Raw genomic sequence first — 26,093 nt, 5'->3', positions numbered from 1 at the left:
TCTTACCACTAGCCTCAAGCAATTGACTCTCTCCATCTCTTATTCTCCAATCCCTGGAGATTTTCTTGGTTCTGAGTTGTAATTTCTCTCTTCCCTTCCAAGTTCAGCATGGTTGCTATCAGTTCCTTTCTCTTGGGTTTCCTCAGCTCACTTCTCTTCTTGGAAACCAAAACTAAATGGCAGTTTCCAGTCACCATCTTGCTCACGTCTTTCAGGTACCTCTTTCCCTTTGCTCCAGGTGTTGTTCCTCTTTTCCTTTCCCAGGTGCTTCCTCTCACATCTCCCAGCTCTCCCCCCCCCCCCGTTTGTCAGGACAAAGGGAGGTACTTAGGAGAACCTGTTAGGCAAGTCTCACCAGGTGTCTTCTCTCTCTCTCTCTCTCCACCCTCACCCCATTGGATTTTGGATCAGTATGAGCTCTCCTGCCACCCTAAATTTAGGATTCTGCATTGACTGTCTGGACGAATGTGGGGGGAAGGGAAGAATTTGCCAGGCTTGGCCTCAGTGTATGGGGATTACTCATCCACTACGCTGAGCAAGTACTGCAACGTGATACTATTAAGGAAAAAAAAAAAAGCAAACTTAGCCCAGTGAAAACACTGGGAACCGGCAAGGTCGGAAGGGAACGGTGAAGAGAAGCAACGCGTATTTGGCAGCGACCTACAGAGGCTTTCCAACCAGTCTGACCGCAGGATTACCAAAGTAGCCGAGGAGCCTCCTTTCGCCAGCCGAGCCATTCGCTTCCAGTTCGGGCAATCAGATAGAGCGATATATATATATATATATATACCTGTGGACTTGAGAGCTAGAGCCGGAAAATCAAGAGGCAAGCGCCTTTCTCTATGGCTTTCTAAGCCCCTGGAAGGAGGAGACCAGACGCAGAGTAAAGGAGGGGGAGGGAGGGAGGGGTGTGTGTAGGCTCCGCTACGCATTCCTGCCAAGCAAGCCGAAAGCCAGAGAAGCCAGAAACAGCCCCGAGACCTGGCTGCGGTGCCAGAGCGCGTCGGAGAAAGAGGTGGGGAGAGAAACGGCCGTGTCTCGTTGACAGTCCCGCCTGTCCGGACTCCCCAGTCCCAGCATGCAACGCGCCGCAGTTTGAATGGCGCTGCTGGCTACGGCGAGTGGGCCTCGGTGTTAGGACGCCGCCGCCGCCGCCGCTGCCAATTCCACGGCTGGCATTGGAGGCCCGGGCCGCGGCGGGAACCCCTGGCGCGCTGGACCATGAGCGGCAGCAGGTGAGCCCAACGCCGTGGCCGGGCGGTTCTCGAAGGGGTGGCGGCCACGCTGCTGCATCATCCCGCGCTCTGACCGCGCAGGCCGGGCTCGAGGTTGGAAAGCGGGGTTGCCGTTTGGGAATGTGGCGGTGGCGCCCCCTTTTTTTTTTTGTCTGCGCTCGCCGTTCTTTGCTCTTCCAGGGGTGGGGTGATTTTTTTTTCCTCTGGGCGCCTCAAAGCAAGGAGGCCCGTCTTTTGCTGACTCCATTGGCAGGAGTGTTCCTGGGCGGGGATATGAAGCTGGCTAGTCTCTACCTGCCTCTGAACCACCCCCTCGAGTGCTGCTTGTTGGGAAGGCTGCACCTGCCCCGGGTTGCTGGAGGAAAGATTCCCCCGGTAGGAATTCTCTTCTCAGGTTTGGCTTTGAAATAGACGCAGGGGTCTTCAAACTTGGCCCTTTTATGACTTGTGGACTTCAACTCCCAGAATTCCTCAGCCAGCAAAGCTGGACTTTGAAATAGAGCAGGGGGCTTTGAAATAGAGCAGGGGTCTTCAAACTTGGCCCTTTTATGACTTGTGGACTTCAACTCCCAGAATTCCTCAGCCAGCTTTGCTGGCTGAGGAATTCTGGGAGTTGAAGTCCACAAGTCATAAAAGGGCCAAGTTTGAAGACCCCTGAAATAGAGCAACGTCTTAATACCATCAGTGTTCAGTCATTCTCGTGCTGAAGAGTCTGAAGAATGAAAAAAAAATGGTTCTAATTATTCTAGTTTTCTTTCAGACTACTTGGCTTTGTTTTCAAGAAAAGCATCTGGACTTTGGATGCCCAGAGTCTCTTAATGCTGAATTTCTGCCACTTAACCAGAGTGTGAAGTCCTATTTGTTTGAATGGAATGGAATTAGCTTATGAGTAAGCGTGTTTAGGATTGCATTGGTGTGACTTTTCACATCCCATGATCGTTTATGAGGTTTTGCTACCTCTCTGTATTGCAAAATTCCACTCTGTCCACAGTTGTTTTTTCCCAAAGCAAAAAATGCACGTGTGGATCCTTGATGTTGAGAATTTAAATAAGGAAATAGCTAACTTAAGGTTATTTGGAGATGTGTCTGCACATGGAATTTGTCTGCTTAATAGTGAGAGATCAAAGTGGAAATGCTGCTGAAGATAAGTTATATTGAGCCTTGGTGGAGCAGTGGGCTAATGCCTCCTTAAGTAACACCAGCTGCCTGCAATTAGTGCAGGTTCGAGTCCCACCAGGCTCAAGGTTGACTCAGCCTTCCATCCTTCCGAGGTAGGTAAAATGAGGACCCAGATTGTTGGGGGCAATAAGCTGACTTTGTAATAATGCCACTGGGGGGGAGAAAGCCCTAATAAGCAGGCATATACATAGAATGAAGGCTATTGCTAAGCACATTGATTTGTGCTTAGATTGTAAGCCGCCCTGAGTCTTCGGAGAAGGGCAGGATATAAATGGGATTAAAATAAAATAAATAAATAAAATAAATCTTAAATGTTTTTAAATTACTAATCCCAGTAGGTCAAGCCCAATCAGCATTGCCAGTAAAGATGCTGGGATAAGTCATAAAAAGAGCCAGTTTGGTCTAGCGGTTAAGGCATCATCCTAGAAAACTGGAGTTCAAGTCTGGCCTTAGCCATATAAATCAGCTGGGTGATTTTGGGCCAATAACCTCTCTAAACCCAACCCACACACAAAATAATTGTGGGGGAAATAGGAGAATAATGTGTTGGATATGTTTGCTTCCTTGGGTTATATGTAAAAATAATAAAGGTGAGATACAAATAAAAAATAAAATAACCATACCTACAATAGTGATGACAGTGTAGAATATGAATTATGTCTGTCTCCAGAATTCCCTCTTGGTCTCTAAAAGAGAGACCATGCATCATTAAGAGAAAAACAACCAAGAGGTTGAAATAACAGACAGAAATGCAAGATGATATCCTTTTTTTGGAAAATAGTAATTAGGTACATTTCAGGAACCAGAATATTTAAATACTACCTCCTGGCATCTGAACCTATAGATCAATTGGAGCTGTTACTGAAGTACCATAAAATAAGACCACCTCCCTCAAAGGCTCCATAAGAGGAGTTTTCTCATAATAGAGCAGGCATGTCAAACTCGTGATGTCACGGAACTTTTTCCCATTGCCGAAAATGGGATGGGCACGGTTTCTCCGTGACGCTCCGGCCCATGGGCCGGCAGTTTGACACCCCTGTAATAGAGGCTCAGCTGATTATTTAGTTGGCTTTTAGGAAAATTCTTGTTTTCAGCTGGGCTGCTAATTGCTTTTTTTAAAAGCAAGATTGCTTATTGTGAATGGTCTTAAGGGCCAAATGGTGATGCATAGGTTTTCTACCAATAAAATATTTTCCCTTAACTATTCTGCTTCACATCTTAGAGACCAGCAATAGATATATAGAATGTAATCTTTTAAGCCACTTTACAGCAAGGCTTGAACTTATACCACATGCATCATTTTAATTATGTTGACTGGACCTCACTGACTCTTTAGAACATAGTGTTTGGGTATTAGCTAATTCTACATGTAGGTCCAGAGTATGATTTAATACGTGTGTGTATCATATAGATACCTCTTGCCTATATCCCAGGGTATTTGCCATGTTATAATTTTTCCTTCACTTCAGAAGCCCATACCCTGTATATCATTTTTTTTCTTAGCAGTGTTTCTCCTCTCCGCATGCAACATTTTGTATATACAGAGATATTGACTGATTCATACAATGTGGACTTCTCTTTTTTATCTGATTATTTCATTTATATAATTTTTAGTTTGCTTTCTGTCATCCCAAAGATTTGAGCCATTGTAGCTTACCATTTTGTGTGAATCAGACTGTTGTGACTTGTTCAGTTACAAAGTAATGCTCAATTACTGGTGACTTCATTGATATGTCCATATAGTATTCCTGATACATTCTTGCAGGTGTAGCCCTGGTGTTCTGGTGGTATCCCATTTTAGTACTAACCAATTCAGATCCTGCTTTGATTTTTGAGATCAGCCCAAGTGCTGCCAATCAAAACAGGATTTTGCTTTGAAAAGTGAAGTATTATGCTGGAATTGAAAATAGTAACACTCCTTAGATATTCAGATTAGTAAGAAAATTGGTGTTGCAGTCCTGTTTGTACTTATCTGACAATGACTCCAATGGGACTTTTGATCATCTATGCAGTCCTGTCACTCTTACCTAAAAATAAGTTACACTGAACACAGTGGATTTCTGGAAAAACCTGGATAGCATATTCTGCTAACTGAACTTTCTGTTTCATTATAAGAGATGAATAGATATGCTCCATTTTTACTGAGTCTGAAACATACCCTAATAAGTAAAAATGGCGTAAACGAAGGTTTGTGTAATACTGATAAAAGTTGCTGGTAAGTATCTTCACTATTATAGCATACTGCAATGTGTAAATGATAGTTCTTTTGGTGCACTGTTGAGGGTTTGCATTCTAATAGCTAACATTTAAAAAAAACTGTAGGCCATGAGCAAATAATCCAAATTTCATTGAACTAAAGTTTGATAATAGCTATCATTTGAACTCCTTTGCAATCCAAATGATTAAAACTAGGAAAAATAGAGTTGTTTTATCTTTGAGCAAAGTCCTAGATGATGAGAGTCTCCAGACATGCAAATTGGGCATTATGGAGTACAAGGAATAGTTGTACTAGGAGCTGTCCCAAGCTTGATGGGAAGAAGGAACAAACAAATTCCAGATTCAAAAATCAAAACTGTTTGCATCCTATACAACATGCACAAGTCACTTGGCTTCTGGAATGCAGAGTAGAAATCAATTATTTTAATGTTAATGAAGTTAGTGATAATTAAACTTGCTGCATTAGAAAAAAAGATAAATTGGGTAGGATTAGCTAGTATTGGGAGGGAATTTGAGGATGTTAAATCCTCTTTTCTCCTTATGGTTTAACAGATTAAGTTTTTTTCTCATTTCTGTAGAAACATAATTTAGGTTTGATGCCATTTTTTTCTTGCTCTCTTTCAGGAGTTTGTTGAATTACTTTTGACATTTTTAAAGAAAATTTTAATCTAATGATATATTTTAGATTTATATAGTTTGTGAAGAAATATTAATATTTCATACCTTATTGTAACTATCACAACTAATGGTAATGTGCAAGTGGTTCTCGTAAAATATCTGGTTTTTTCCCCACGATTAAAGCACTCTGTACACATCCTTGAGTTGACACACAACAATGTTGGCATAAAATGTGCTGTCCCTATTGCCAATCCCTATCCCACTATTGCATTTGATATGAATTATTGCTGATTGATTTCACTCAGAGTGTGAGCGCACTACTTGTTAATGGGAAGGGGATTGATTTCCCTACCCCCTGCCCCATCTTGGCTCCTTTCCTCCAGCATGTCTCTTGCCAAAGGGGCCTGCCTCATGAATTGGCTGAGTCATTCTAACTCCCAAGTTAAAAATATGTGAAATAAAATAAATCCATGGAAAGACAACAAAGCGGAAATAACCCTAGAGGGGAGGGAGGCAGACATAGCTATGAATTATCTGCTGGAAGTTGGGTGATATAAATTTAATAAATTACTGTGTGAATATGTAATAAATGTATTACTCCTGATGACTGCCCAGAGACTATTCCCTGCAATTTTCTTGATAAGATTTTTGGGGGTGTTTTGCCATTGCCTTCTTTCTAGTGCTGACAAAGAGTGACTAATCCAGAGTATGTAAGGCAAGATTAGAACTCATGGTCTCCTGAATTCTAGCCTGATGTCTAACCACTATACCAAATTGCAAGTAACTAATTTTTGTGGCATAACAGAAATATATCTCTGTTTTTCCAAATTAACTTCTGCTTTGCTTTCTTCTACCTCATTAAAAACCTAGAGAGAAATTGGTTAGAGAATTGATGGGAGGATGAAGGGGAAAGAATGCAATTATGAAAGGATCTCAGGAGCATCAAACAGTGGAAGAGGAATTGGCAAAGACTGGCTAGTAGCTAGAAGGGAGTGCATGTCTCTAACCTCCTAGAATTTCCCCCCCAAAAAAAAACCCAAACCAAAACACTTTGTGTACTGAAGAGGTCACCTGACTTAAAAATAGGTGAGGGAGTGGAAGAAACCTTACAAAGTTGACAGATTTTATATACCTTAGTGGTGAGACACAGGTAGTCGTCAGTGTACAGCCAGAGCTGGGACCGGAATGTAGGTTATTGAGTGAAGTGGTTGTTAAGCAAAATGCCACGTTACTTCCCATATGACGGAACTCCTGGTTGTGGTCATTAAGCAGGATTTTCAGTCCGTGCTGAGTGGAGAGATATGTGTGTGTGACTTGCACTGGACCTCCCAGGGCCTTGCCCAACCTGAGGCATCCCATGAATCGTTCCTTACCATGCTGCCTCTAAGCTCGGGAGCTGAAAATCTTCCTTGTCAAAATCTATGGAGGATTTTCAGCCCCTGAGTAAAGAGATCCTCATGGATGGCCTCTTCCAGGCCTCCCCACCCGCCTGAGACACCCTGCGCTTCTTACCTTACTGGACTGCCTCTCCGCTCTCTGTTTGGTCTCTCTTGCCTCTGGATTTGAGCTTCCTGCACCCCACTGAAGGAATTCAGCTCCCGTCCATGCCAGAAGAGAATTCCTTTGGCGGGGTACAAGAACAGAGCTCAAATCATCAGGATTAGAGCTCTGTTTTTCCACCCCATCAAAGGGAGATTAGTTTCCCTTAGGAGGCAACTCTTTCAGCCAGCCCTCAGAGAAGAGAGGGAATCCAGGCAGTAGCAGCTTGCAATTTTCCCTGCCAGCTTCTGCATTGACTTTGACGAAGCTGGCAGAGAAGATTGGAAACGGCCATCGCATGATCACAGGGCACTTGGCAATTGGTTGTAAGTGTGAGGAGGTTGCCAAGTACCCAGATTGCGATCACGTGACCAAGGGGATGGTGGTGCATCATTTTGTGACGTCTGGAAGTGCTTTACAGGCTGAAAAGCACCCTTTCAGAGTATGTCATAATTCCAGTCTATCATAATTCCAGACCACTGTTAAATGAATGGTGATGTTGAGGACTCTCTGTAGTGTAATTTTAAAGAGGAAAATGCTACTTTTCCCCTTGTACACCAAGCTAAATCCCAAAACACTAGGGAATTTCTGAAACTTAGCATTCAGACCAACCAGCCATCAATAGGCACAGAAATAAACCATTATTTAGATACCATTCAAGAAAGTCAGTATAGCACTTAGCAACAGCAATAGCACTTAGACATAGATACCACTCCATAGTTCTTTACAGCACACTCTGAGCGATTTACAAATGTCAGCATGTTGCCCCAACTGGGTCCTCATTTTAGCTCAGAAGGATGGAAGGCTGAGTCAACCTTGAAACAGTCAGGATTGAACTCCTGCTGTGGGCAGAGTTGGTCTGCAATACTGCATTCTAACCACTGTGCCACCGTGGCTCCAATACAAAGCTAAGAAGGAAATGAAACAATCAGTACATATTCTCTCTAGTAGCCAGCACCCAGATAAGCAGAGATTAATATCAGGCAAACAATCTAGCAGAAAATACCCCAATTAAGGAATGCCCAAGGAGAAAACCACATACCCATCAACACTATAAGGCAGTGGTGGTGAAACTATGGCACGGGTGCCAGAGGCGGCTCTCAGAGCCCTCCCTGTGGGCACCTGTGCCATGGCTTGGAGGTGGCAACTGTCCTTCTTCAACCAGCCACCCCCCACAGGTGTCCCTCCCCACAAGCGACATTGAGGTGACCACACCCAGCTTGGCCACACCCACCCAATCTTCCATGACCACCACAGCCACACCCACCGAGTAGGCCACGCCCACCTGGCACCCAGCAATAAATAAGTGGGTTTTGGGTTGCAGTTTGGGCACTCAGTCTCTAAAAGGTTCACCATCACTGCTATAAGGCAAGCTAGTCTTTATAAATAGGGAGCAAACTTGACACTCACTTGAACTAGTAATGTTACCTAGTTGGATAATGAAATGTCTGCAAGCAAACAATCATGCTCAGAAAGCACCAAAGACTGCACTTTGCTTGCTTTATGGCAAGCCAAAAGAACTTACTGAAGTAAAGTAATAAAGCAAAGAAAATCCTGAATTGAAGAGATAAAAGTTATTTTTTTGTTACGTTCTAATGTGTTTCAAGTAAACATTGTCAAATAGAGGCAAATATTTTTGTTTCTTATAATTCTACAGTCTATATCAAGCCTGGAAAAAGCCTATAAGTCAGATATGTCAAACACAAGGCCCAGGGGCCGGATCCGGCCTGCAAAGTGGTTTCATGTGGCCCGCGAAGCCATCCTGGAAACAGTGAGGGAACGGCCCCCACTGCCTTGGCCCTGGCCCAGAGACCCTCCTCCTGCCAGAGACCCTCAGATCTGTCCCACTCCTGCCCAGGCCCCCATAGGCACCCTTGATGCGAACGATGTAGAGCTGGCCACGCCCACCCAGTAGGCCATACGCACTCTAGCCATGCCTACCCAGTAGGCCATGCCCACCCTGGCCACACCCACCCGGCCCCCTGAGGGCAACCGCAATGCTGATGCGGCCCTCAATGAAATTGAGTTTGACACCCCTGCTATAAGGCTATTAAATAATATTTAATAATATTTTGGCAGTATTGTGTTAAATTGTTCTGATCAAATAATAGTTACTTTATATATCTTTGGCCTGGGAGAAAAAGATCTGTGTGAGATTTTCCTTCCTTATTGCTTTCCTTATTGCTTTAAATTCATAAATCATATTAAACCACAATTATCAAAATCATAGTTGAAAAAAGATCTTCAACATGGTATTGATGACTATACATAAAATGCTAATCATGTTGACTCTGAAAATGGGGCATAGCTACATAACAAAAGACAAGCTTATGAATTGGCAGATAATTTCAACTATTTAATGACTGTTAAGTAATTATAAAATAATGACTTTACCTAGCTATTCTGGTAGTTATTCTGTTGCATGAGAAAGTGAGGTTGCTAAAGTGCCATCCTGAAACAACTTAGTAGCTTGCAAAACCAATTACAGAAATAAGTGGTTTCAAAAATCCATTTCAGATAAGTAATTTAATGTGAACATTGGCTGCAAATGTGTTCCTATGTTCAAATGTGAACATAGGGCCTAAATCTGGTAGATTACTCATGTAATAACTGATAGTTTTAACGCACTTAAGTAGATTGACTAGACAAGTCTTAGTTAATGACTAGGAATAGCTGTATGTACTGTGGAAGAGACCATATGCAACAAATGAGTCATGTGTGGCAGAACAAGCTACCTGCCTGTTTGTGATTTGGAGAGAATAAGGCTTCAGTGATAATCATGGGGGAGGGGAATGTACATATTATTGCTTGGTAATATAGGTTTAAAGCAATTATTGGTATATAGGCTATTCTGTCCTTAAAGCAGGGCTTTTCAGCCTTTTCACTCATTGTACCACTTTTAGGATATGGCAAGATCAGCCATTCCAGCTGCTACATGTAAGCCAGTCTTCCCTTACCTGGTATCGTTTCATTATCTTCTCTGGGAGATTATTGAAATTGAAGCCTAATACAACTAGAGTGTCCCGCATTGAGGAACAGTCCATAGATGGCTCAGTTCTTTATTGATGAAATCCTAGGATACATTTTTTTATCATTTGTCCTTTAATTATGGTACTTAAGCAAGATTTGAAAATGTAAAAATAATAGGGTAAAAAAATCAAACCACTTCAAGTATTTCAAATACTATAGTGTTATGAAAGCTAAATCGTGGATTTAACTGCTGAGTTGATTACTTGATCTCCTTAGCTTAAATAAAGCAGATGGCCTCCAGTATTTATAACATGTTTGATTTCTATGTAAAACATGTCTATCCTGTTTTTCAGACTTGTAGTTTAAAAATTGCCTTGCAAAAAATAGGGGATGAGAAAAGGAACACAAGACTATTTGGAAACCTGTTTTTAACTTTTTGGCTTTCATTCTAACCATAATGATAGTGTAATGCTCAAATACACCCTAGATTGTTGGTCTAATATCTTTTAGTCATGGAGATGTTGGTCTCGCAGCTACCCACTGGAGTAGACTTACCTCTCTCTCCCACTGCTTTCTGGTGGGATGTTTGCTGGCTGATAACCCGTATCTGGAGCACAGTTGGTGACTATTTTTCTAACACAGATAAAGAGTGGACTGCAATCTAAATAGTGCAGAATGCCAGAAGTTTCAGACCTCAACTGTAAAGGGAAAAATATTTCAAGAGTCACTACTAACCTCCCACAATGAATAATAATTAGTACAATTCAGAGAGACAGAGCGAGGGGAAAATCTGGGCCTGTATTATGCAGCTAGGTATGCTTTCAGTCCCAACTTTAAGACTTGTGGACTTCAACTCCCAGAATTCCACAAATCTTAAAAAAAGCTGGCTGAGGAATTCTGGGAGTTGAAGTCCACAAGTCTTAAATTTGCCAAGGTTGAGGACCTGTAGGATGCTATAGGACCTGTAGGATGCTGTAGGACATATAGGGGTTTCAGGGTCAGAGTTCACCAAGCTATTTGTGTTGCTCACCTTCAGAGCTAGAAAGGATTCTTTTAAGGCAGGGCTTTTCAACCAGTGGTACATTGGCACCTGGCAGGTGGCACGCAACCATCCTAGAAAAGTGGTAGCGCGGGGAGGGGGAATGAGCTGAACCGGTGGCAGCACTGCGCAAGCCTGAGCAAGAGACGGCTAGAGCTGCAAGGTTGTCAGGGCTCACTGGAAGCGCCAGGATCAGCATGGCTTTCCAGCTGATTGGTGCTTCTTCGGGGCTGTCAGGGCTCAGTGGAAATGCCAGGATCAATGCCAGGCTCCAGCTGGAGCTCGGCGCTCATCCCGGCACATCTGCTGAGCCCAGGAGAAGCACCGATCAGCTGGAATGTTGCAGCATCTCCAGGGTCTTGTGATTTACATTCAGATGCTTGGCAACTGATTCATATTGATGACGGTCACAGTGTCCCAGGGTCATGTGAAGTGACCAAAACCTGCTGCAACCACCCAGCAGACGGGGGGGGGGGAATAAAAACCAAAGACCCGCCACACACACACACACACACACCACCCCTGCTGCCAATCCTCAACAGAAATGCTCGCAACAATGAAAAGGCATCTTGGTCTATCCTTTGCTATGTGCAGGATTCACAATACATATTTGCCTCCTGCCTGAAATATATTCAGTGAAAGGTTGTGGAGCTGAAGAAAGGAATACAATGCTGAGGAGAAGAACCATGTTTATTGCAATGATCAGTAGATACTTGCTTTCCAAGAAAGAGGGAACCTCAAACAACAGAAAAATAGAGATTCTTACATATGTTGGGATTGAGAGGCAGAACAACTAGGGATCTGATTCATGTACAGGTGTTGGGGAAGTGAGATAACGGTTTTCTGTTGTAGAGCAAAAATTGTGTTTTTGTAGTAAGACAATTGAATTGAGAATGCTATGGAGGAGATAAGCAGGGCTCACTCTTGATTAGAATGGAATTCCTGCAGTTTCTCTTCTTCTAAAACATTTCCTCATCAAGGCTGCCCCCTAGATCGAGGTGTCAAACTCGCAATGTCATGTGATGTGTCATGACTTTTTTTCCATTGCCAGCAATGGGTGGGTGCAGTTTCAGCATGACACATCCGGCCCGTGGGCCGGCAGCTTGACACCCCTGCCCTAGATGAACCTTTACAAAGACAGGTGAGGGCTTTCTCGTTGTTTTGTCTGAGATGGGATCAAAAGGGCTATTGCTGCAGTGGAAACATGATGTGCCACAGCCTGGGGGTGGTTTAATTTTATATATGGAAATAGGAAAGCAGCGATCAGCAGAGGGGAAGAGGAAGTTTACAACAGGAGAGGTAGAGGAAGTGGTAGGGGGGAATGTTTGCAGCTTTATTTCACTATTGTTTCATCACCAGAAATGTTCCTAACAATGTTATGTACTACAGTTTGTCTAGCTCAGGGGATCCCAACCGGGGGTGCTCGCAATGCCTGGGGGTGCGAAAACTTGGGTTTTCAAAATTATAGTGTATATGCATAATTCGCTGCCATTATTTTGAACTTTTGTAAGGGGTGAGAGAATATCTCAGAAGCGTTCTAGGGGTGTGGGGTATAGAAAAGGTTGGGAACCGCTGGTCTAGCTCATTGATTTCAAACCTATGATGTGTGTCAAAGTTGGCATGTCACCACCAACACTTGACAACAACTTTCTCAAAAGCACAACTCTGAAAATTAGTTGTTTTACTTATATTTCATGTTTGTAACCATTTAATGTTTCTTCATATAATGCATAGCACCTCATGATGGGACTGTAAAAAATAAATATGCAATAATTTTTGTTCTGCGGAGAGGTGACAAGCCAGCAGAGTCAAATTAGGCATTTTCTGAATTTTTGCCACAGTGAGAAAAAGGTTCATCATTACTGACCTAATTCCTTACTGATGTTCAATATTCAGAAGCTTCTACCTTGTCTGTAAGTGGCCCTTACCTATTATAACATTAGGTAAACAGGGCTAGAGTTTACAATAAAATCTAAGAAATAGCTTTTAGGGTTTTAAATTTTATATCTTAAAAATATCTAAAGAATAATTACAGTGCACAGTACAGTCTACAGCAGGGGTGTCAAACTCAATTTCATTGAGGGCCACATCAGCATTGCGGTTTCCCTCAGGGGGCCCGGTGGGTATGGCCAGGGTGGCCGTGGCCTACTGGGTGGGCGTGGCTAGAGTCCATATGGCCTACTGGGTGGGCGTGGCCAGCTGTACATCGTTCGCATCAAGGGTGCCTATGGGGCCTGGTCAGGAGTGGGACAGATCTGAGGGTCTCTGGCAGAAGGAGGGTCTCTGGGCCAGGGCCAAGGCAGTGGGGGCCGTTCCCTCACTGTATCCAGGATGGCTCCGCGGGCCGCATGAAACCACTTCGCGGGGCGGCTCCGGCTCCCGGGCCTTGTGTTTGACATGTTTGGTCTACAGTGTGATCTGGTTACAATATTATGCATAATTAGTAAAAAATACATAGTTAACCATAATTTTAATATTACACAGGTTATTCAGTTCTATTTTAACATTCAGGTTTAGACCGTACTGTAATATAGATTCTACCATATCCTTTCTCTGTATTACCCAAAATGTGAAATTAAAGTAGTATATTTTTCCTTTGAGATAAAATCTGATAGACTTGAATTTAAAGCTGCTAAGTACCCTGGGAATATTTTTACAATATTGCAGCTATCTGAGAACAAAATTGTTTTTATAATCCAACATTTACAGAAGTTTCACCATAAATTTACTGCTTTTTAGACAGATCTGTTCAGCATTATAAGCAATATTACAGGAACATGTGAAATATTGTTAAGAAAGTTTAGACGTGTGCTGAATCCAAATTTAATCGTATTCTCAAGATTGTACTAATGAATGGTACTTAAAAGTAACTTTTCTGCATCAGCACTTGTCAGACTCCCAGGTTCCAGCTTTCTCTTTTGGGGAAGGATAATTGAGTATGTGGTATAGGTAATCCTTGACTTACAACCACAATTGAGCCCAAAATTTCTGTTACTAGACAAGACATTTGTTAAGAGAGTTTTACCTTTCTTGCCACAGTTAAGTGAATCATTACAGTTAAATTAGTAACACGGTTGTTAAGTGAATCTGGCTCTTCCCCATTGACTTTGCTTGCCAGAAGGTCACAAAAGGTGATCACGTGACCCTAGGACAGGGCTTTTCAACCAGTGGTACGGGTACCACCTGTGGTACATTGGCACCTGGCAGTTGGTATGCGACCATCCTAGAAAAGTGGCAGCGGGGGAGGGGAATGAGCTGAACTGGTGGCAGCACTGCACAAGCCTGAGCAAGAGACGGCTGGAGCTGCAGGGCTGTCGGGGCTCAGTGGAAGTGCCAGGATCAGCGCCAGGCTCCATCTGGAGTTCGGCACTGATCCTAGTGTTTCTGCTGAGCCCTGAAGAAGCACCAATCAGCTGGAAAGCAGCACTGATCCTGACACTTCTGCTGAGCCCAGAAGAAGCGCCGATCAGCTGGAATGTTGCAGCATCTCCAGGGTCTTGCGATTTACATTCAGATGCTTGGCAACTGATTCATATTTATGATGGTCACAGTGTCCCAGGGCCATGTGAAGTGACCAAAACCTGCTGCAACCACCCACCAAACACCTTCCCACCCCACCCCCGCTGCCAATCCTCAACAGAAATGCTCACAACAATGAAAACCCCGGACAGGAGGAAGAGCGCCGCCAGGCGGGCAGGCAGGTGTCTTGCTCGGCTGTGGCTTGGTGGGGGCACTTTTTCAGTGCCGTTGTAACTTCGAACAGTCACTAAGCGAACTGTTGTAAGTTGAGGACTACCTGTACTTCATCACTTTTTTCCTTTTTTTTTTTTTTTTGGTCATCAAGTTTTTGACACCTTGCTAGGTGACTGGTGGTACTTGGATATTGCCATATCCTAAAAGTGGTACAATGGGTGAAAAGGTTGAAAAGCCCTGCCCTAGGAGACTGCGACCATTATAAATATGAGTCAGTTGCAAAGCATCTAAATTTTGATCACAACAGTTGTAGTTGTGAAAAACAGTCATAAGACTTTTTTTTTCCAGTGCTGTTATAACTTTGAACAGTCACTAAATGGACTATTGTAAGTTGAGGACTACTTGTACTGATTCAGCTGCAGAGCACCTGTTTTATTTCTGCCAGCTAATGGTGGATTATATGTCTCAGGCAAGCTGGGATATTCTTATTTTTTTCCTATAGGTTATTCTATAATTAAGGTCCCAAATCAGTATTTTTTTTAAGTGCAGTGAGTTGGTTTTTTTTAAACCATGGTAGATATTTTCAAATTAAATTATTGCTGTTGCATAATTAATTAGTATTCTTCCAGATAAATTTACTAGATGTAATAACTGATGGGAAGATTTTTTATTTTTTTTAAATGTGGGCACATTAGAAGTGATAAGCTTGTCGTCTGCTTTCATTGTGCAGTTTTATAGACTTTGGCATGTATGCGCATTCTGCCAAATTGGGTGTAGCATCTTGATCTAGACATGATAATTAATACTAAGATTGTAAATGAATTTTGTCTCCAAAATTAGGAATTGTGGAGATTATGGCATCTGAAGCTCAAAATGTTAGAAAACGGAACCTGTTATATATTGAGGGTCGTCCTATTGATCTCCCTAAGAAAAGGAGCTCTCATTCCCTTAGTGAGAATATGAAGGAGGTAAGCTTTTCGTATATTATTGGTCTAAACCTTACCTTTTGTATTTGAATACTAGTTTTAAAAACTAATGCATGTCATTTTACTGTTCAGTAAAGGTGTATTAAAAGGGTGGCTCAGTGGGTTAGGATGCTGAGCTTGTCGATCAGAAGGTCGGCAGTTTGGCGGGTCGAATCCCGAGTGCCGCGTAACAGAGTGAGCACCTGTTACTCATCCCAGCTTCTGCCAACCTAGCAGTTCGAAAGCATGTAAAAATGCAAGTAGAAAAATAGGGACCACTACGGTGGGAAGGTAACAGCGTTCCGTGCGCCTTGGGCGTCTAGTCATGCCGGCCACATGACCACGGAGATGTCCTCGGACAAGCGCTGGCTCTTCGGCTTTGAAACGGAGATGAGCACTGGCCCCTAGAGTCGGAAACGACAAGCACGCATGTGCGGGGGAACCTTTACCTTTAAAGGTATATTGTGAGAGGGCTGCTGTTTATTAAGGGCCATTAATCTTCTTATTAGGTAGCAGCAGGTGAATTGATTTGACTTGGATATAGGAGTGAATAGCTGGTGCTGGTTGGTTACTTGAGTGGGAGATCTGTGGAAAAATCCAGGGATTTAGATCAGGGAAGAAAATTATCCTGAAAGAAAACATGGATAAACCACATCAAGAAGAGTAGAATCATTATTGTGTGCATTAAACCATGAGAACTCAGCATTAAAGAAATTTTTTTGATATATCTATATTGCAAATGCTTTGTGAAATATTTATTATCTCTGAGTCTTCTCTAAAAGGCATCATCACAGCTTAATTTTAATTTTAATTTTCCCTTTGAGACTTGGAAGACAGTTTATCTTGGGATTAGTGGAAATTTGAGATGTAGCCTTACCGGGTAAAACAGATTTACCTGTACATTAAACTGTAGTAAAGTCTTTTGCCTTAGAATTATACATAAACTCACTTATCATTTGACATTTTCTGTGGATGAAACTAATATATTCTTGTGGAACAGCCCATTAACAGATAATATGACCCTCAAATTGTTAACCAAAATACCATGAAAAATGTGCCTCCCATGAATAAGCTGACCCTTGAAATTTTATCATGTTTAATTTTTATAATTGGCTTACCCATGAGTGAGGGAGGGGGGGAGAGAGAGAGAGAGAGAGAGAGAGGATATAGAATATATAGAAGAGTAGGAATATATACATTGAAAAAGAATTGCTTTCTGTCAGTAGCAATATTTATTTATTTATTTATTTTATTACATTTATATACCGCCCTTTCCCTGAGGACTCAGGGCGGTTTACAGGGAGTTAAAAAACCAGCAATACAAAAGTTAAAAACCAATTTAAAAAAGATTAAACTAACCCTGTGCAATTAAAAACCCCGATTAAAATAAATTACTCCTCAGCCTGGGCCCGAGAGCTCGAAGAGCCAGGTCTTCAGGCCCCGGCGGAATGCCCTGAGGTCGGGGGCAGTCCTCAGCTCCACTGGCAGCTGGTTCCAGAGGGCAGGCGCCCCCACTGAGAATAGACCTCAGAGTCATGTTCACTAGCAATTATAGATTATAAAAAGTGATAAGATGACTGCTATTCTACAATGGAAGTTTCTGAATTACAGAACTATAAAGTATGCTAGGGAAAAATGGAAATATAGAAAAAAGAAACAAAATGGTAGTAAAATTTGGAAATACTTTGGGAACAAATAGGCTTGGATGCTGGCACTTCCTGTTAAAGATTATTTGAGGTTCTTAATTCTCCCAAACTACAAATATTAATCATTAATATATCAACGCTTATCTTTAAGTTTCTAAAATGCTTCCTTTGTGCATTCCATTTCCCCTCCCCCAATAATTTATTGTACTATATAACAATGCTACATATTTCTTCAATTCATGGTTAATATCCTGAAAGGTTAATGAATCCAAATATGTGAAGTAATAGAACCCCAAAGTCCAGAAATGGAAAGAGTTTATACTACTGCAACCCATATTATAGTTCATATTATAGATTCTGAATGTTCAACAGTAGTGCTGTTGTAGAAGTTAAAATGCAATTTTGCTAATCTCAAAGTGTCCTTACTACACAGATTGTAAATTAAGTTGTGAATATAAAGGTGGCGTACAAAATGTTGCTTATAATGATAAAAGCCCTTTTGAGCTAAGAATGTCACTTGTGTCCTAAGCTATTTTATAAAAACACTGTATTACAGATCAAAATATTAAATATTAAAGCATCTATTTATTCAGTCATCTAGTTAACACAATAAATACTAGCTAAATTGATATTCTGAAGTAAGCCACTTGCTATATTTTAAACCATTGGTATAGAATGCAATAAATTATTAATTGTTATGTAATGATTTTAGTGAGACTTTTTTCCTAATGGCAAAAATGACATTGTACTTCTGATTGTAATACAAAGTTTTTTCATACTTCTGATGTCATAAATCTCTTCTGTCCTCATGGATGTCATAATATCTTGTATTTCAGTTAAATAGTCAAGAGTTGCCATTGGTAATTTTACTTTTCTGAAGCCAAAACTAACGTGATTTTCTCCAAATACAATCAAAACTAAGTGAACATGCATTTAAAAATATGGGTGAAACAAGGCATTGCTATTAGTATAACACTTTTAATGTTTATTTCTAGGATAAGAAATCTGCAAAACATTTGGCTTCTTGCACAAGCAGGTAAGAGCTACCTTGGCTGATTGTGGCGTGTCTGGAAACAGAAATCTTTCTGATTTAAGTAATCAGTTGAAGCTATTTAAAGAGGGCATCTTTTGTCCAGGTCACTTAGAACTAAATGCTGTTAGCATCTTTGGCATGCCGTTTTTTGGGTCCCATTCCATCTCTTGGTGCTCATCTCTAATTGGGCTAAAAATAGCATTGTCCTAATGTCAAGAGGCATCTGATAAAACTGATTTGTCACACTGTAGGAAGTCTCCTGGTCATGTAAATTTGTCTATAAGGAATTTAATTTCCACACCTATACCTGTTTGGTGGTTGACTAGAAGGAAAAATAATTAACTGTCCGAAACTGCTTATACAGTTCCAATTCCAGGGGTCTCTGTTTGCGGCTGCTGAGCTATATACAGCAATTGGTCAGAAATAATGCCAATCTTTTTTGAACCAGTATATTGCGCAAATGTTTACAGGGAGGTAATGGTGCAATATGATAACTTTTATCTATTCTCATTTTTCCTCAACTTTTTATGTCCTGGGAGAGAAAGATAAGCATAGACATTTTTAAGGAGTAATGCTTCAAATAGTCTTTCCCATGCCAGATTTGAAGCTTGTCTTTCATATCTAATAGCATTCTCCTAGTAAATGCAAGATGATATTCTGGCACAAAAGATTCTAAGGTTGCATGTGACTTTATACGTTGCTTGGATGTTTTATATTCAGATGTTAAATAAACTTTCTTGTTCTTGCAGAACAACAGTTGGACAAACTGTAACCAGCCCCCATTCTCTGTTCAAAGTAGTATATTGTAGAAGAAAGGCTCATTACTATTCTCCAAAGCCTTGTTTCAAGAAGAAACAGCTCCCTAAACTTAGAGGCCGTGACATGGCAAATAAGGAAAATGAACTAGCCTGTGCAGGTAACCTGCCAGCCAAATTGCCTCCTGATGGTCGTACTTTCTTACTGAACTCCAGTGATGCTGGCCAATCTCAAACAGAGAGTCCTTCATCAAAATACAGTGGATTTTTTTCAGAGGTAAATTAAACATTTTATATTTTTAAAAATTTATGAATCAGAATATAAGCCATTGGAATTCTGTTTACCTTCCTCTGTTTTACTGTCTATGTTGGGATTTGATTACTCTTTGCTATAGACCACTTATCACCCAAATTTGCTTCGGTTTAGGGATTATGACAACTGTAGGGGGAAGATGTACCAGTGAGTAAATAAAATCCATCAGCATAATTATAGAACTGAATATAATCCATTTTATTAATATCAAAATTATTTAATGTAGTAACTCAACATTGCAAGATCCAGAGGCTGTCTGGGAACAGATGGGGAAAAGCAAGCTCATACTAAATCCTACTGAGACTGTGTTGCTGTTTGTACATTAACATCTAAGTTACAGTATCTGGGAACATTAACCCCGATAGTTGTTCTAGCCAGAATCATGTTTTCCTAAGGGAGATGATCTGTATCTTGGAACTTCTCTTGAACCCCCAGCTTTTGCTGCAGTAGCAGGTGCTACTGAAGGCTGTGTTGCCTGGTGCACTCTAAATTGACCTATAAGCCCTTATGATAGTAACATAGGCCCTTATCACTGCATAAACAGATTTCTTCAATGTGCATTATGTGGAGATGCCTTTGAAGTCAACTTAAAAGCTACAGCTGGTGCAAAATATAGCAACTCTTGAGAACTCTCCACAGCAGAATTATTCCTGCCTTGGCCACACTGGTTGTCAGGACAGTATGTTTTCTGGCCCAATTCAGCATGTTGTTCATTAGCTATGAAGCCCTATATAGTGTGCAATGGGATATATCAAGATTAACTATCAAATAGGATTCTGTCTATCCAGTCTGGACATCTAGAATGGGACCTTTGAAAATCCAAGTCCTCCAAAGTACAAAAGTTGGGCTAGGCATGAAGATGTCTCAGTGATAACCTCCAGGTTCAGAACCATCTTCCCCAGAAGCACTTATGGCTCAGATATTGCTGTCATTGAAAAATATATTTCAACTATCTTTTGGTCTTTAATAGGATTGTGGTAAACTATTGATATATTTATTATGCTTGATTTCTTCTGTTTTACTATTCAGAATACACCAAGATCAGACCACTATATAAAAATTATAACTATATAACTACTGGGAAATAACAATAATAATAATAATAATAATAATAATAATAATAATAATAATAATAATAATAATAATAGTAGTAATAATAGTAATAGTAATAATATTTAATTTTTATACCGCCCTTCTCCCGAAGGACTCAGGGCGGTGTACAGGGCAATACAATAAACATGCAGAAAATAGTTCAGTGTGAATAGAATGAATATGTAATTGAAAATCTAATGTAAATGCTTTTTCCATTTCAATCCTTTTCTGTAATAATCACTGCTGGAAAGAAGGCCGTCATGCTGTGACTACATTCTGTCTTTCTCTCAGAAGACGGGCAGAACATGCTGGCTACATAAATTACTATTCTTCTAGTAGGCTAATGCAACAACCTTTTTGGTTCCTTCATACTATAGAGTAACATGCAAATTAGAGCAATGTCTGGCAACAACTCCTTGTATTATTTGTAGAGTAATGCATCAAACATGGACTTAAAATAGATTTCACAAAATACTATATGTATAAAAAACAATTGTTGTATAAAGTCAAGCTTCTGTAGGTAAAGTTCAACAACAAGCTGACCTCAGAATACTGAGTTGTCTGGAATCATGCATTTTTAAATATTTAAATATTTTATTTATTTAAATACATAAAATAAAAAAATCCATTCATGAGCATTCTGTCAGGCATCCCTCCTGTTCCATGAGTAACAGTTGCCTCCATTCACGGAAATATTGTTCTGGGAGAATATTTATTTAACATTAAACAACTTGTGCAGAGCTGCATAGATAGCTTTAATAGACACAGCTGATAGAAAATTCATAGAATCATAGGACTTGGCTCATAACACTTATTCTTGTGATTCTAGGTTTCTGAAGATCATGATACAATGGCCCAAGTTCTCTTCAGTAGAAATCTCCGTCTGAACGTAGCTTTAACCTTTTGGAAGAGGAGAAGTATAAGTGAACTTGTAGCCTATTTAGTGAGGTAAAGTTTTAAGAAGACTGCTGCTAGCTGAACTGAAGTCACATTGTGTGTGGGTGGGAGGAGGTTATATGTAGGATTCTTTTTACAAAGAAGAGCCTGAATGGAAACTATGTATTAATCTTGGTGATTGGGTGTTCCCTTCAGGAAGTGTCCACAACTACACACTTATTTGTATTTTATATAACAATAACAGTGGACTTAAATGCCAAATCCAGTCTAAACATCTGGCTGACTGCGATGATATAATAATAATAATAATGATGATGATGATGACAACAAAAACAATAATAATAAACTGGTCATCATTTGAACACCACTAGCATTGGCAAAACAGTCAATTGCAAAACAGTTTTACTTGGAACAGCTTATATACTGCAATGATACCTTTAACACCATCAAACAAGAACATCTACATATCCCAGAAGAATAAAAATATCAAGTCCAGTCTAAACTATGCACAGATTTTATCTATGTAAGTTAATGTAATAATATTCAGCCATTTCTAATATACTGCCCTTAAAGTATTGATACTGTCTTATGAAATTTATGTAAGAATTACACAAAGCAGTGACTAATGGTGTATTTTTATGATGTTTCTAGGATACAAGATCTAGGAGTAGTTGTAGATTGTCTCCCTGTCCTTACCAGCAGGTAAAAGAAAAATCTAGAGGAAGGGGTTGATAGAATGTATGTATGTATGTATATTTAGGTATACTAATAATGCCTTATTTCAGTTTGCAGGAAGAAAAACCTTATATTTCTGTTGGTTGCTGTGTAGACCTTCTACCATTAGTAAAATTAATGCTTAAAAGCAAATTTGAAGAGTAAGTTTTTTAAAAAAAATATTTCTTATATAATTATTTAGAGAATAAAAATAAAATTAATCTTTACCTTTTGTAGTTTACTATTCCTGATAAACATACCGAATTGCATTTCAAGGGTAGGATCAACAATGATTTTATTGGTCTCATTGTCCTAACATGGAGGGCAAACATGTGGCCTTTCCAACGTTGCGGAGCTATAAATTCCAAAATCCCAGGCAGGATGGGTTAAAGTAAGGGATGCTAGAAAGCCATCAGTTCTACAACGATTTTATATTTGCACTTAGTCTTCCTCAATCTGATTTACTGATGCTAAAGATGTGACTCCTACTATTTGTATATTTAAAATCAAGCAATTTTTGTTAGTTCAGTTGTTTAAGTCTGTTCCGATAAAAAAGATTTTGGGGAAATCAAAAGCAGTGTTGTGAGCAGAATGAGTTGGAAAAAATGTTTCCCAGTTATAAGTTGGTTGAGTTATACCCATATAACTCAGACTTTTGCCTTCTAAGAAAAAAAACTTAATACTTTATTAGGAAGATTTATTCTGCTTGTTTTTTCCATTCATTAAAAAAAACCTGATTTGAAAGATTTCTTCATAGTTTGCAACTGTTTTAAGGAATATTTTGCCAATGTTTAAGCTGTTTTCAGAATGAAGCTTTTCATAGTGATTTCTTTTTCCCCCTAGATATGTAATTGTTGGTTTAAACTGGCTTCAGGCTGTGATTAAGAGATGGTGGTCACAACTTTCTGTCCATACGGATAAGATAGAAGATGGGTAAGTAACCCTTTTTAAACATTGCAGCTTTTTAAACGTGACTTTTAGTATGACTGCTAAACTTTTAGATAGTTCCTAAAACACACTGGATATTTTTTAATAACTAAAAACTTTCCTGATTAAAAAAAATCTATATTTTGTGAGCATAGTGTTGGGAGCAATTCTAAAAATGATCAGATTAAACAGTATTAAGTTTGATTGTACAGAACCTTTTGCTTAATATTGAAAACTCTGCTATAAAAATAGAGAAACCATTTTTATCTGTTAGAACTAGAAAATATGACTCGTGGTAGATATTCTTCCCTAATTGTCAATAACTGTTTTCTATGCTTTTTGACATGTGAAACAAGGTAGAAAAAATAATTAATTTGAATAAAAATTGCAAAGTAATTTTGTCAATGTAAGATGCACATTGTTTATTTGATTTATATAGCTACCCATCTCATATATGTAAGTTTGGGGGGCTTACAATAAAATAGATAAAAACAAATACATTAGATTAAAATAAAAAATATAGCAGTCAAGCAAATAAAATAACCATTAACAAAGCCAAGAGATGAGCTCCATCTCACTTCCAAGTAGTATATTCTTAGGATTTCTTAGCTGACAACACCCAGTCCTTTTGTTCCTACAGAAATAATATATTTCTGATCTTGAAAGTATGGCATCTATTGAGGTCTCCAGCATGGTACACACACACACACACACACACACACACACACACACACACACACACACATTATTTATTTATGAGCACCGGCGCTCATCTCCATTTCAAAGCCGAAGAGCCAGCGCTTGTCCGAGGACGTCTCCGTGGTCATGTGGCCGGCACGACTAGACGCCAAAGGCGCATGGAACACTGTTACCTTCCCACCTTAGTGGTCCCTATTTTTCTACTTGCATTTTTACATGCTTTCGAACTGCTAGGTTGGCAGAAGCTGGGACGAGTAACAGGCGCTCTAAGGTTGATAAAATGTGTGTAATGGCCATCTCAAATTTCAATTAAAATTATTTTAAAACATTTTTTCTGCATTAGCCAATAGCTTACTAAAGATACAACTGGTCATATACAGTATTTGAAATCTAGGTAAAATAGTTATGAGACACTGATTGCTCTTTATTTATTGCAGATATTCTATACTTTTGGCTTTCTTTTTCAGAAATATTCAGATTTTAAAAGAACAATTAAGTATATTGTGGAAACAAGCAAACCATCTTACTTTGGTTCCAGGATATACGGGTAATATAGCAAAGGTAACATATCTATTTGAAGATAATATATTTTTGAAATTAATTTATGTTAATTTTATATAATTTAATTTATACTGAACATACCAAATTATATTCTTCCGCCGTTCCCTTGCTGTCATACTCAGTCTCTAATTTAAAGAGTTAGATTCTCTAGAGCAGGGGTAGGCAACCTTGGCTCTTTTATGACTCGTGGACTTCAACTCCCAGAATTCCTGAATTCTGGGAGTTGAAATCCACGAGTCATGAAAGAGCCAAGGTTGCCTACCCCTGCTCTAGAGCTATATTGGAGATGAGCCAAAGCCCCGTCATGTAACTTTGAAGACAGTATATTGAGTTACTTTATTTCTCAGTTTGAGGTTAATTATTTGGAATTAATAGTAATTTTTTTTGTATACACAGTATCAATGCACTCATGTTAAGGCAGATACTGGGTTAGCTGAGCAAACCTCTTACACCTCCCCTCTTGTCATTACTGAGATAGAAATTGAATCTGGTTATATGTCTGCTCCTCACTCTCTCTTATCCTTTGGTTATTTTATCTGGTTATTATCTCAATCTTTGCTTTTCATGTTATCTTTCAGATAATAGATAATACTACATATATATATGTATGTATGTATGTATGTATGTGTATGTATGTATGTATGTATGTATGTGTGTGTGTATATGTGTGTGTGTGTGTGTGTGTGTGTGTGTGTGTGTGTGTGTCCTAATACCTCTGCATTAGTTATCCCTCACTCTGACCTTCTTAATGGAAATAGATGTTAGGAATGAGGATCTATTTGCATTCACATAAATACAAAAATAGAACTTTCAATATAATTGGGGAAACAATTATCTGAGCAAATTAAAGAAAAGAACTCCAGTTTATACTTTGTTGTGTAATGCATCAAATGGGAGATACAGGATAATATTTTTTGTATGTCAAAGGTTAGGTTTCTAGATCAGTTTACATGCTGTTGTATAGGTGTTAATTAAAACCTGAACAGGAACTAAAGGATATGTGAGTTACCAAAATATTTTACTAATGTTAATACATTATGCAAAGCTACAAGTTTGTTTAACTATAATTTATTAATGAAATATACTGATTGGCCGTCACAAGTAAACCAAGCCATGATGTACTACAGTTCCTATGTAACACTTCAAATGCTCTGATAATTTTTTTTCAAATCCTGTACTCAAGCGTGGGTGTTTTTATTATATTTCTACAAGGAAATTTCTGAATAAGAGTAAAGGTAAATATGCACGCGTTTGAACTAAAGCAGTGTTTCTCAACTTTGGCAGCTTGAAGATGTGTGGACTTCAACTCCCAGAATTCCTCAGCCAGCATTCTGGGAGTTGAAATATTATGGCTGGCATTCAGAGAGGCTTGGTGTTATGAATTACTTTTGGAATTAATGTGTTTTACTGTTTCTTTTTTTTTTTTTTAGGATGTGGAATTTTATTTGTTACAGTTGCACTGATATACCTGGAGGACAAAGCTGTGTGCGCACTAATGTGCCTACACACAAACAGTCAACAGTAACCCTAAGCAAGATACTCTTTCCAAATAATTCCTCTTCTGAGGACTGTCTTTGACAGAAGAAGGCTAGACCATTGGACTATTTAACGCAAACAGTAAATGTCATCTGCTTCACATTGAAGTGGAAAAAATTCTAACAGGAGCAACTTTTACTTCAGTGAGGTGAAAGTGCACTATGAAAACTGTATGTATGCCTTTGCCGCACTTGGGGGATATTTTCAGTTACCTGGTGAAATCATGAAAGTATTTCTTCTACATAACTGTTTAATACAACAAAACCTGATTGTGAAGACAGAATTGAAAACCATTACTAGGAACCACAAAAGACCATTCGCCATAAAGTTTTTTTAAATCATGTTTTTCTTATGAACTGTAAAAATGTATTTTCAGATATGTTACAAATTTTGAGTTTTGATGTACTGAATTTCTGAAATGTGTCTGCTATATTAATCAAAATATTAAAGACTATTTTTGTTGCA

The 26,093-nt window shown here is 39.5% G+C and overlaps 1 protein-coding gene across 2 annotated transcripts; it reads left to right on the top strand.

Moving 5' to 3' along the window:
* Positions 1–512: 512 nt before the first annotated feature.
* Positions 513–26,093, top strand: KATNBL1 (katanin regulatory subunit B1 like 1). 2 transcript variants are annotated; one of them, XM_083350779.1, is made up of 10 exons: positions 513–1,235; positions 15,331–15,458; positions 18,097–18,137; positions 18,884–19,166; positions 21,124–21,242; positions 21,843–21,893; positions 21,977–22,066; positions 22,749–22,838; positions 23,999–24,092; positions 25,523–26,093. In XM_083350779.1, the coding sequence occupies exons 2-10, from the start codon at positions 15,345–15,347 to the stop codon at positions 25,553–25,555; spliced, it is 915 nt and encodes a 304-aa protein (XP_083206905.1). In that variant the 5' UTR covers positions 513–1,235; positions 15,331–15,344; the 3' UTR covers positions 25,556–26,093. The 2 variants fall into 2 exon arrangements, with proteins under 2 accessions (XP_083206905.1, XP_083206906.1); XM_083350780.1 differs by lacking the exon at positions 513–1,235 and adding an exon at positions 1,585–1,610.

This window comes from Vipera ursinii, assembly GCF_947247035.1.
Source record: "Vipera ursinii genome assembly, chromosome: 1".
Lineage (NCBI taxonomy): Eukaryota > Metazoa > Chordata > Lepidosauria > Squamata > Viperidae > Vipera > Vipera ursinii.
This window is presented reverse-complemented; position numbering and strand designations above follow the sequence as displayed.